We start from the raw sequence: 12,544 nt of genomic DNA, 5'->3' as shown, positions 1-12,544 counted from the left end.
TTTGGGTGATGAGCACTCCTTTTTCAGTGACAAGCTATGGCGGGCTTGTGTGCAGTCGGCTAGGTTTTGATCCATTGGACCCCAATTACATTGCAATCACTGTAAAAGTCCCTGCTTCAATTATGGCATGGGATTGTTTCAGTTATGGTTTCGGGGACTGTGTAGTGTTGACAAATTATGAAAGTATGAACAGACATATTCACCTCGAGCTACTGTGTGACCATCTTCCAGATCGTTCCAGAAGTGCAAGGCCGAGAGGTAGGTGTTCATGCTGAATGGGGCTCGCTGCCACACTGCCAGACTAGACACTGATTGGCCTGAGGACTGTGCAGTGGAGGTTTTCAGTGACAGTCCCGGGAATTCATCGGTCAAGATCTTTAGCTGCCTTCTTGTAGTACCATGCCCTCTTGAAATGCTTTATTGTAGTACCATGCCCTCTTCAAATGCTTTATTGTAGTACCATGCCCTCTTCAAGTGCTTTAGTTTCCTCATTTTTCCTTTTCAAAAGAGACATCTATCACTTGCGACTTTAGGGGCTTAGATGAGACTGGTAGCAATGTTCGTATCCTTCTCCCAAGGGTCCGCTGAGTTGGACTCATTTTCATATCTTGCGTAGGGGTGTTTCTTTAGTCCCATATGGCTCCCCTCTTTTAGCTTCCCTCCCTCACTGTACTACTTCATATCTAGCTTCCTCTCCGGCCGATCTGTCTCCGTGGTTGTTAATGTATCAGCCTTCCCTCCTTTTTTCCATCAACAACGGTGTCCTTCAAGGTTCCGTCCTGTCCTCTACACTTTTTCTACTTTATTGTCAACGATTTCCTCTCCTCCACAAATAACCCAATGCACTCATAGGCTGACGATTAAACATTGCATTCATCCACATCCTTCAATTCTGCTTCCTCCTCTTTCACTCGATCTGCATCTCGTCTTGACACAGCTTCCTCAATATACCCAGACTTGCACAGGATATCTCAGTGGGGTACATTTGTCCTCCGTTCTCTGATAAGTGTGGCCTTGACAGAAAACGGGGAACGGAGGAGGACAAATGTTTGATAACAAACGTGTTGTCTTTCTTACCTGTCAGACTAAAGCTTCTGGAGAAGATAAAAACAGCAACAAAAAGGGGAAGGCAGTGAATTTCCTCTTGAGAACCATAATCTTTTGGTGGCCTGAAATTAACGATAGCCTCCACCGCCGAGATCAAGAAGGTAATATGCTCGACTCAAACAGGTGTAGAAGGCTGTCTCAGGCGTGCAAGGGAATGTGCATAACGGCCGAGTATGAATGGTCAGACCAATGAGCACATCACTGAGTGTGAAATATGCAACAGGTTTCCCAACAGAGGGAAACCCTAATGTCCCGTGAAACAGCAGAACGACCATGGGAGAGACTAGGTCTTGATTGGTTTGAACTGACGAATCAGAACGGTTCATTGACGGTAGATTATTTTAGCAACGTTTGGAAAGTTGGTGTGACGGAGTCGACATGAACCAGCGTAGTCATCAGAGGGCTATCGCTAACACTGTAAGATATGAGATTTTATCAGTGCTTATCAGTAATACTGGACCAAAGTTTATCGGTGAAAAGCTAAATGAATGTGGAGACAAATATGATTATCAGCATAATACAAGCAGGCCTAAGTGCCCTCACTCAAATGGACAGGCTAAATCAGCTGTCAAAACGGACAAGAATCGGAAGTTAGCCTGGGACTGTTTATAGGGTGGATCGCTTTCGACTCAACTCTGTCAACTAAGCATATAGAGTTTGAACTACCCCAAATGTGAGGGCAGTATTCCATAAAAGGACGAATTAATCCCTTGTATAAACAGAGCAACGGTTCAGAAGAAAAAAAGTTTCGATATCAAACACGACACCCAGTTTCTTAGAGATAGACAGCTATTCCTGTAATGTAGGGTTTCCAAGAAAGAGTGCATGTTACAGTAATACCAAAAATGTTCACTGAGTTAAGAAGTGGAATTACTGAACCGTAAAAGGAAATACAAGAGTTATGAAGCGTTTTCTGTAGAGATTGGTAGAAATTGGGTCTTGGAGGCATTGAACTTCACAAGATTTTGAGAACCCAACAGATATCCTGTGCAAGTCTGGGTATATTGAGGAAGCTGTGTCAAGACGAGGTGCAGATCGAGTGAAAGAGGAGGAAGCAGAATTGAAGGATGTGGATGAATGCAATGTTTAATCGTCAGCCTATGAGTGCATTGGATTATTTGTGGAGGAGAGGAAATCGTTGACAATAAAGTTGAAAAAGTGTAGAAGACAGGACGGAACCTTGAAGGACACCGTTGTTGATGGAAAAAAGGAGGGAAGGCTGATACATTAACAACCACGGAGACAGATCGGCCAGAGAGGAAGCTAGATATGAAGTAGTACAGTGAGGGAGGGAAGCCATATGGGACTAAAGAAACACCCCTACGCAAGATATGAAAATGAGTCCAACTCAGCGGACCCTTGGGAGAAGGATACGAACATTGCTACCAGTCTCATCTAAGCTACTAAAGTCGCAAGTGATAGATGTCTCTTTTGAAAAGGAAAAATGAGAAAACTAAAGCACTTGAAGAGGGCATGGTACTACAATAAAGCATTTGAAGAGGGCATGGTACTACAATAAGGCAGCTAAAGATCTTGACCGATGAATTCCCGGGACTGTCACTGAAAACCTCCACTGCACAGTCCTCAAGCCAATCAGTGTCTAGTCTGGCAGTGTAGCAGAGAGCCCCATTCAGCATGAACACCTACCTCTCGGCCTTGCACTTTTGGAACGAATCTGGAAGATGGTCACACAGTACCTCGAGGTGAATATGTCTGTTCATAGTTTCATAATTTGTCAACACTACACAGTCCCCGAAACCATAACTGAAACAATCCCATGCCATAATTGAAGCAGGGAATTTTACTGTGATTGCAATGTAATTGGGGTCTAATGGATCATAACCTAGCCGACTGCACACAAGCCCGCTACAGCTTGATTATAAAGGAGACCTGCTATGGACGATGCCAGGTATCGTGGGTTTAACGCTTTAATTGGTACCACTAACTTGCGTTTACAATCTTGATACAAACTTTGAAAGGAAAGTAACACTACGTCACCATTCCCCCCTCCCCCCAAGCCTCGCAACTACATAATATTGTTGGAACTACTATTCCTTCAAACATACCCATTTTTGCTCTACGAGATAACGTTCTATCTTACCACACATTCTTCAACGCTCCCGGAACCTTTGCCCCCTCCCCCACCTTATGACTCACTTCCGCTTCCATGGTTCCATTCGCTGCCAAGTCCACTTCCGGATATTGAAAACACTTCACTTCGTCCAATTTTTTTTTTTCATTCAGAGTTACATCCCAACTAACTTGTCCCTCAACCCTGCTGAACCTGATACCCTTGCTCTTGTTCACATTTACTCTCAACTTTCTCCTTTCGCATTCTCTTCCAAACTCAGTCACCAGCCTCTGTAGTTTCTCGAATCAGCCACCAGTGCTATATCATCGGCGAACAACTGACTCACTTCCTAAGCCCTCTCATCCCCAACAGACTGCATACCCGTCCCTCTCTCCAAAACTCTTGCATTTACCCCCCTCTCCACCCCATCCATAATCAAATTAAACACCAGTGGTGACAATGCAAACAGGTCTAGTACAAATGAAGAAAGTTAGACAAATTATGATTATCCTTGCATCCAAAGAGTGTTAAAAAAGACACCCTTAATTTATCATTTTCGTTAATGATCATTCAATCTAATTGGGAATCTGATTGATGTGAGGATTGAAGCAAAAGTAATTGGATTTACTAAGTGTGTACTTAAAGTAATCAAACATTTGATGAGAAAAATGGGAAACTCGTAGTTTTTTTTTACGTAAACTAAACTACTTTTTTCAACACCTTGAGAAGTGCCTTACTTACAGTCCTTGAGCACGACTGTATGACCCCTTGAGCGCTGTAGTACGACCCCCTTGAGGACGACGTTACGACCTTTTGAGCACGACGTTACGACTCCTTGAGCACTGTAGTACGACCCCTTAAGCACAGTGGTACAACTCCTTTGAGCACGATGGTACTACTCCGTTGAGTAAGATAATACGACTTTTGAGCCTAATAGTACGATGATAGCCTTGCTTTTGACTTGACCTCATACGGGTCAAGTGGAAAGCTAGGCCATCATACCAACGAGTGTTCAGAGGGTCGTGCTGTAGTTTCCACGGGCTCGTACCATCGTGTTCAATATGTCGTACCCTGGTGCTCAAGAGGTTTTACCATGGTCGTACGGTGGTGTTCAAAGGGGTCGTATCTTGGTGCTCATGGGGGTCGAGCTTTGATGCTCGGGGGTCGTCCCTTGGTGCTCTGGGGTTCGTATCTTGGTCCTCGGGGGGTCGCACCTTGGTCGCGTGGGGGTTCGTACCGTGGTGTTCAATAGATCTCTCATCCCTTGACAGTTCGGCTCCCACGCCCACTACGTGACTGACGACGGAGGAGGCGTGGACCTGGGCGTGGCCTCGTCAGTGGGCGGGTCTTACACTGGGGTATTCCCCCCAGGCCTTCTCACGACCCTCACGTCTTCCCCACAAGAACGACAATTCCCTCGGCTCGTCCGCAACGACCCCCAACTGCCCTGGAGGGTGAGTGAGCCATACCATCTTACCTCAACACCCTACCTTCCCTGGAAGGTAAGGTAAGCTGTTTATCTTGCCCCAACACGCCAGCTGCCCTAGACGGTAAGGTTTACCCCCTCAACACAACACCTACCCACATGCCCTAGAAGGTGAGCCAGCTCCTGCCCTACGAGGTAACTTTTGCATCCTTACCTTGTCCTAATGACCAAGGGCCTACACCTTACTCCAGCCACTGCCTGCCCGGAAAGGAAAGTCAAACCCGGAAAGAGAAGTCTTGTGGTTTAAAACAACTTACGCCCGCCCTAAAAGGTAAGTCTTTGATTTGCCACGACCAGGCCCCGTCCTAGATATTTCCTTTTTCTTCTTTATACCACAACAGCACCTTGTCTAAACAAGTAGTCGTAGGTGTATAATGATTTGTACCACACATATGATGTGACATGATGTGTTCTGTAGTTTCCCATAGAGATACTTCTTGTACTTGTCTGTGTATCCCATATATGATCTATTTATATATGCATATTCTCTGACATGTTTCCTGGAAGTTCTCACCATGACCCTTGTCGCACCAAGATCCGAGTAAGCGTCGTGTCTGGCCACCAGCCACTGTGGACGCAGACGGAAGTGCTTGCCGAAGTCGAACTGGAGCGCCACTTGATGGCGCCAGGGGTGCGACGGATCCCCGTGCGACATGGGCGCGTCAGAGGAACGCTCTACCTCCCTCCAGGGAACGGACCTTTCCCGGGCATCTTTGACTTATATGGCGTGGCTTTGGGTCTCATAGAATCCAGATCAGGTATGTCGGGTGGAAACGACCCATATATGAGTATTTCAAAACTTGTATGTGAAAGTTTGTCAAAATTATTCTTTCCGAAAGTGTTAGAGAAGGTTGAACTTGCTTATCAAAGAAGTGTACGCCATTTTAGCTTCTTAAAAAGATGTCCGTTGCTTGAGCATGATCGTACGACCCTTGAGTGTGAAGGTCTGGCCTCCAGGGTTCAGGTCAAGGGTTATACCGTCATGCCCAAGTGTCGTACCGTCGTGCTCAAGAGTCGTACAACTCATACCCATGAGGTCAGGTGGCTAAACTATAAAGCAATGTACCAAAAGGAAACCGCCATTGATGGTGAAATATTCCAGGTTACATGATACTGATATATGTTATTTGTAAGTATTTGATGATATGTATTTAAGACATACATGTTTCCAACCCTTTACACTATGTATCATTGAATATTCGTATTTCAGACTTTTAAAAAACATTATTTTTGCGAGTGGGTTCCTTTTTTTTCTATTATTTTCTTTTTCTAATATCACTTACTGCTTTATCCCGAACAGCTATGCTTGCCTCGAGGGGGATTGCAAGCTTAGCACTGGCATATTTCGGCTACGAAGACCTCCCCAAGACAACCGATGAAATCGACCTAGCCTACTTCGAGGAGGCGATGCAACTACTGTTGTCTTGGTCTGAGGTTATCCCTGACCGCTGTGGGGCCGTAGCCAACAGCAAAAGTGGCGACATTGCCTTCACTTTGGCCACGCTCATGGAACCTATGAAAGCTATTGTGGGTATTAATCCCTGCATCATGGTCTTGCATTCGCGCTTCATGTATAGGGGCAAGTTGTACAAGCAAGGATTTCGAATGAAAGACCAACATTTCAGATATGAAGATGGGAAATACTGGATAGATCTCGGAAGTTGTTTTGACAATAGCAGGCAGGAGATCATACCGGTAGAGGATGCAGACGACGACACCCATTTCCTGGTGATAGCTGCAGAAGACGACCCATGGGGGTTTAAGGGTATCTTAACCCCGTTCCGCGAGCGGATGCAACAACATGGCAAGCGGAATTTTGAGACAGTGCTGTACCCTGGGGCTGGCCACATCATTGAGCCTCCATATGCTCCCCATGTCCGACATTGCTATCAGGCTCACTTACCATGGAAAGAGGGAGGATGCATCCTGAAGTGGGGTGGGAAGCCTCAGCCTACTTGTGAGGCCCAGGTGGATCTGTGGCGACGCATGCAGACCTTCATAATGACACACGTGAGGGACGAGAGCCCCTGGTACCAAGACTGCCTGAGTGAACGCTCGTCTGCAACACGACCCACAACAGGTGACCCATAGTCATAATGAGGTATATCTAACTCACTCATTCCAGCACCTAGAGAGAGAGTTTCATTTTGAAATGGAGAAACCTCCAACAGTGTCGTTCCTCCTTTCACACCTTCTAAACAGTCACCAAAGTCTACAGTTTCTCACTCGAATCTGCCACTATCGCTGAATCATCAGCAAACAACAGCTGATTCATTTTCCAAGCCCCCTCATCTCCACACACTCCATACTCGCCCCACTCTCCAAGACTCTTGCATTTACCTCGTTGACCATCCCATCCATAAACAAATTAAACGGCCATGGTGACCACACAACCCTTCCACAGACTAACCTTCACGTGAAACTGCTCACTCCCTTCTCTTCCCACGTGTACACATTCCTTACACCCTCGAAAAAAAAATCACTCCTTATAAAAGCCATCCTTCTACTTCATTTGTATCCTTAAGACCTTCCACAAAGCATCTCTGTCAACGCTACCATATACTCTCTTCAGACCCATAAATCCCACGCATAAATCCATCTGTTTCTTAAGTATTTTTCGCACACATTCTTTCAAGCTAACACCTGATCCACACATCCTCTACCAATTCTGAGACCTCACTGTTCCCCCACCCCTGTCTGAAGCTTTGTATATTCTTTTACATCTTGATCATTAGTCACTCATACAACTCTCCAAATACACTCAGTAACCTCTTTAATTTGAGGACACACCCTTATACACCCCTGCCTTTATACAGTGGCACTATACATGCACTCCGCCAACCTTCAGGCACATCATCATGACCCATACATACATTGGAAATCCTAACTAACCAACCAACAACACAGTTACCTCCTACCTTCAGAAATTCATGTACAAGACAATGCACTCTAGCCGCCTTGCCACATTTCATCTTATGCAAGGTTTTCACCGCCTCATCTCTCTTTACCAAACCATTCTCCATAACTCTTACTTCACATACCACCTCGACCCAAACACTATACTTCTGCCACCATGTCATCAAACACATTTACCTGACGACTCAACACTGCATTCATCTACATCCTTCACTTCTGCTCCCTCTTCTTTTACTCGATCTGCGTCGCATCTTAACACAGCTTCCTCAGCAAACTCAGACTTGGACAGGATATCTCAGTGGGGTACGCAAAATGTTAGTTTAGTGCCTCCAAGACCCAGTTTCTACCTATCTCTATCGAAAACTCCTAACAACTTTGACAATTCTGTGATTCGGCCTCTTGCCTCAATAAACATACTTGGTATTACTGTAACATTCACTCTTTCTTGGAGACCCCACATTACTAAGTCTGCCTCAAAGAAACTGAGTGTCCCGTTTAGATGTCGAAACTTGTCTTCTGAAGAGTTGCTCCGATCATACAAGGTGATTAATGCGTCCTTGGTATGTTTGAAGTACTGTTCTCGCATTTGGGGTGGCTGTAGCTCTGCATCCTTACTTGACAGAGTTGAGACGAAAGCGGTCCGCCTTATAAACTGCGCCCCAATGTTGGTTCACTTTCCCTCCTCTGCAGGTATTACTTTGGCTTTTGCTCCCGAGAGCTGGTTGATTGTGCCCACACCACTGGCTGGGCCATCAATACTCGGCAAGCTGCTGCGTCACATGATTATTGTGTGGCCATCGGCAACTCAAGGGTGGGCCGTTTTGAAACCTCCTTTCCCTACACGTCGAAGCTTTGGAACTCTTCTACTTTCTCATGTTTTTCCAAGTAACTATAACTTGGAACATCTCAAAAGACAGGTTTTTCACTTTCTCAAAAATTAATAAACACTCCCTTGTCATTCCAATTTACGTTTCATAATTCTTTCTATATTCAATTAAGGCCCGGCCTCGATGTGGACTTTCGTCCGTGGCTGGAGCCTTCAACATGAAAAAAGTCCTTCAGAATTCTCACTCCATCTCCTCACTTCATTACGACGAGTTACCATTTCCCTATTTGCCCCCTTCACCGATGTTCCCGTTTGTTTTTGTTTTAAACACACTTCACGTCGTTCCAAAACATCTTATTCTCCCTGAAGTTTACCCCAACTTTCATTTGCTCTCTTTTTCAACCCCTGTGCTTTCCTTTTTACCTGCCGCTTTCTCATATACATTTTCCAATCTTTTGAACTCCCTCCTTGTAAGAACTGCCCATACACCTCTTTTTTCTCTCACTAGCAACTTTACTTCTTCATCCCATCACTCGCTATCCTTTCTAATCTTCCCACCCTCCGCCTTATGCATTCCTCGTGCTTCTCTCGCATACGCTAGCATTGCTTCCCTAGACATCTCCCATTCCTCACCGACTTCCCTAGCTTCATTGACTCACCTTTTGTCTTTCTATACTCAATCTCTCCTGGTATTTCTTCCCACGAGAGGAGGGCCAAGGTTCTAGGAGCACTGAAGAATGAATGGCAAGAGAGGTCATTTGTCTCGTAGGGCAAAAATTGGTATTTTTGAAGTTTATATAGTAGTACCAACAATGTTATGTGAATGCGAGGCATAGGCTATAGATGGTGCTCCTCAGAGAAGGGTAGAAGTGTTGGAAATGGAATGTTTGTGAACAGTATGCAGTGTGAGCGATTTGATCGATTCAGTAAGAAAAGGATAAGGGAGAGATGCGGCAATAAAAGAAGTGTGCTTAATAGAGCTGAAGAGTGTGTGCTGAAATGGTTTGGACATATGGAAAGAATGAATGAAGAGAGTCTAAGAAAGAGGATATATGTGTGTCAGAAGTGGAGTGAACAAGGAGGTTGAAGGGTGAAGTGAAGATTTCCAGTGATCAGAGCCTGAAGATGCAAGAGGGTATAATGCGTGCACGAGATAGAATGAATTGGAATGATTTCGTACGCAGGGGTCAATGTGATGTCAGTGGACTGAACCAAGGCATGTGAAGCCTCCGGGGTAAACCTAGGAAAGGTCTGTGGGGCGTGGATGTGAAGGATAGGGAGCCATGGTTACGTTGCATTACACATGACAGCTAGAGACTGAATGTCAGCGAATGCGGGCTTTCTTTGTCTCTTCTTTGCGTCTATTTGCTGACACGGAAAACGATGATCGAGTATGGCAAAAAAGGGAAAGAAATATTCTTTCATACTCATTCGCCTTTTCCCGCGTTAGCGAGATAGCATCAAGAACAGACGACTGAGCCTCAGAGGGAAAAATCCTCATTTGGCTTGCGTCTTTGTTCCTTCTTTTGTAAAACAGGAGCGGAGGGTTACCAGACCCCCGCTCCCGCCCCTTTTAATCGCCTTCTACGACACGCAGGGAATACATGGGAAGTAGGGTTGATTTTAATAACACGTAAGAGAGAGATTTTGTATGATAAGTATGTATGAGAGAGCTGAAAAGTGTGTTCTGAAATGGTTGGACATATGGAGAGGATGAATAAGGGAAGGATGAATAAGTCAAACGTAGAGGGAGCAAGAAAATGGGGATAAGCAAACAGGTGGAATGTTTAGGGTCTGTACATGAAGGGTGTGAGGCATGCAAGAGATTGAGCAAATTGGAGCGATGCGGTATGCAGAGGACGACGTGTTATCAGTGGGTAGAACCAGAGCATGTGAAGCCGTTGGGGAAAACCACGGAAAGGTCTGTGAAGCCTGGTTATGGATAGGTAGCTCAGTCTAAAAGTAGAAATTATTGGTGTAACGTTTAGCGTTTCCGTCCGTGACGTATTCATGGGCCGCTCATGGTCGAAGAATGCATTGGTTCAAATCCTGGTTTGCTTGAGTAGGTTCACAGTCAACCCAGCTGTACATCCATCGCTAAGGGTTGGTCGATGAAATGGGCACCTGGTTTATGCTAATTTATATATATATATATATATATATATATATATATATATATATATATATATATATATATATATATATATATATATACCGTCAGCCCGTGCCGCCGGGTGGGGACGCCGTCAGTTCTCGAGCATACTTGCTACCATTGATGTGTGAAACTTGAGCTGTTGTCTTGATATGAAGGGTTATATACACGTCTAGCATACCGAGGCTGTAAGAGCTCATGGTAGTTCTGAGCCAAGAACCTCTTGATGGGCCGCGTTATGGTGGATAATAGAAAAATCATCCCAGAATCAACGCTGGTGAGGATTTTCTACCATCTCCAACTCCTCGAGCAGTGGAATTGATAGAGTCATCTACTGATTCCTCCCTGGAGAGGTCATCGCTCAGATGAAAGGTGCACGGAACCGCTTCGGGTGAACATACTTGAACGTGGTGGTACAAGTAGTTGCACGGACTGTGATCCTCGCTTTGGTTACAAGAATGTTCTTCCGCCCAACAGTGATGCTACTACTTTTGTGAATTAAGAACCATTGCAACACAAACCTCGCCAGGTGGTAGAGTGACCCGCAGTGTATCGAGACAGACTTCCCCAGAACTTTTTTAAAGGGGAAGTAAATGTTTATAGTTGTGTTACTGGAGTGATAGTTTTTCATACATGGTGCTCTGACAAGAAAATAGTGAAATTGGAAAAGAATGTAGCTTAGACATTGAAGCTTATTCTTTCATTGAAATGTGAACAAAGGGAGCATTTTTTTTCAAAGTGATAGAGATGGAAAGCAAAAAGGTGTTTTTCATGAATGTACTGGAAAAGTTGAGGTCCAGATAAATTTTTGGTCTGTCAAGGCTTTATTATGGCGGATGACCAACTACCTACCCTCATGTATCCAAGATATGGTTGTACTTTGTGTAATGAAGACAATTGAGAAACATCATAAGCCAATATTCCAGTTTCATGATAAGAGAAGTGGACCAGGCAGTATGATACAGTGGTTAAATTTATGAAAACTACTATTGACGTTTGTGTAAATAAATTATACATTTCCCTTTTCCATAGCCAGAGGTTGAACCATTATGTGACATTCATTTTTCATTTCATTTCAAGCTAGAAGTTTCAGTTTTCTAAATTATTTCTTACATTTTTCATATGTATATATATATATATATATATGTATATGTATATATATTATCTCTGGGGATAGGGGTGAAAGAATACTTCCCACGCATTCCTCACGTGTCGAAGGCGACTAGAGGGGACGGGAGCGGGGGCCAGAAATCCTCCCCTCCTTGTATTTTAATTTTCTAAAAATGGGAAACTGAAGGAGTCACGCGGGGAGTGCTCATCCTCCTCGTAGACTCAGATTGGGGTGTCTAAATGTGTGTTGATGTAACCAAGATGTGAAAAAAGGAGAGATAGGTAGTATGTTTGAGGAAAGGAACCTGGATGTTTTGGCTCTGAGTGAAACGAAGCTCAAGGGTAAAGGGGAAGAGTGGTTTGGGAATGACTTGGGAGTAAAGTCAGGGGTTAGTGAGAGGACAAGAGCAAGGGAAGGAGTAGCACTACTGAAACAGGAGTTGTGGGAGTATGTGATAGAATGTAAGGAAGTAAATTCTCGATTAATATGGATAAAACTGAAAGTTGATGGAGAGATATGGGTGATTATTGGTGCATATGCACCTAGGCATGAGAAGAAAGATCATGAGAGGCAAGTGTTTTGGGAGCAGCTGAATGAATGTGTTAGTGGTTTTGATGCACAAGACCGGGTTATAGTGATGGGTGATTTGAATGCAAAGTTGAGTAATGTGGCGGTTGAGGGAATAATTGGTATACATGGGGTGTTCAGTGTTGTAAATGGAAATGGTGAAGAGCTTGTAGATTTATGTGCTGAAAAAGGACTGGTGATTGGGAATACCTGGTTTAAAAAGCGAGATATACATAAGTATACGTATGTAAGTAGGAGAGATGGCCAGAGAGCGTTATTGGATTACGTGTTAATTGACAGGCGCGCGA

General features: G+C 44.4%; 1 protein-coding gene across 1 annotated transcript in view; it reads left to right on the top strand.

Annotated features, from left to right (window-relative positions):
* The window catches only part of LOC139749461 (acyl-coenzyme A thioesterase 3-like), a 64,438-nt gene that overhangs the window by 13,086 nt on the left and 38,808 nt on the right, over positions 1 to 12,544 (top strand). Inside the window, exons 2-4 of the mRNA XM_071663361.1 lie at positions 4,450 to 4,632; positions 5,200 to 5,422; positions 5,965 to 6,744. Of these exons, the coding sequence (XP_071519462.1) occupies positions 4,450 to 4,632; positions 5,200 to 5,422; positions 5,965 to 6,744 (1,186 nt within the window). The remainder of the gene's footprint in view (positions 1 to 4,449; positions 4,633 to 5,199; positions 5,423 to 5,964; positions 6,745 to 12,544) is intronic.

The sequence above is a fragment of the Panulirus ornatus genome, chromosome 7 (assembly GCF_036320965.1).
Source record: "Panulirus ornatus isolate Po-2019 chromosome 7, ASM3632096v1, whole genome shotgun sequence".
Classification (NCBI taxonomy): Eukaryota; Metazoa; Arthropoda; class Malacostraca; order Decapoda; family Palinuridae; genus Panulirus; species Panulirus ornatus.
Note: the sequence above shows the minus strand (reverse complement) of the source record. Positions and strands in the feature narration are given on the sequence as shown.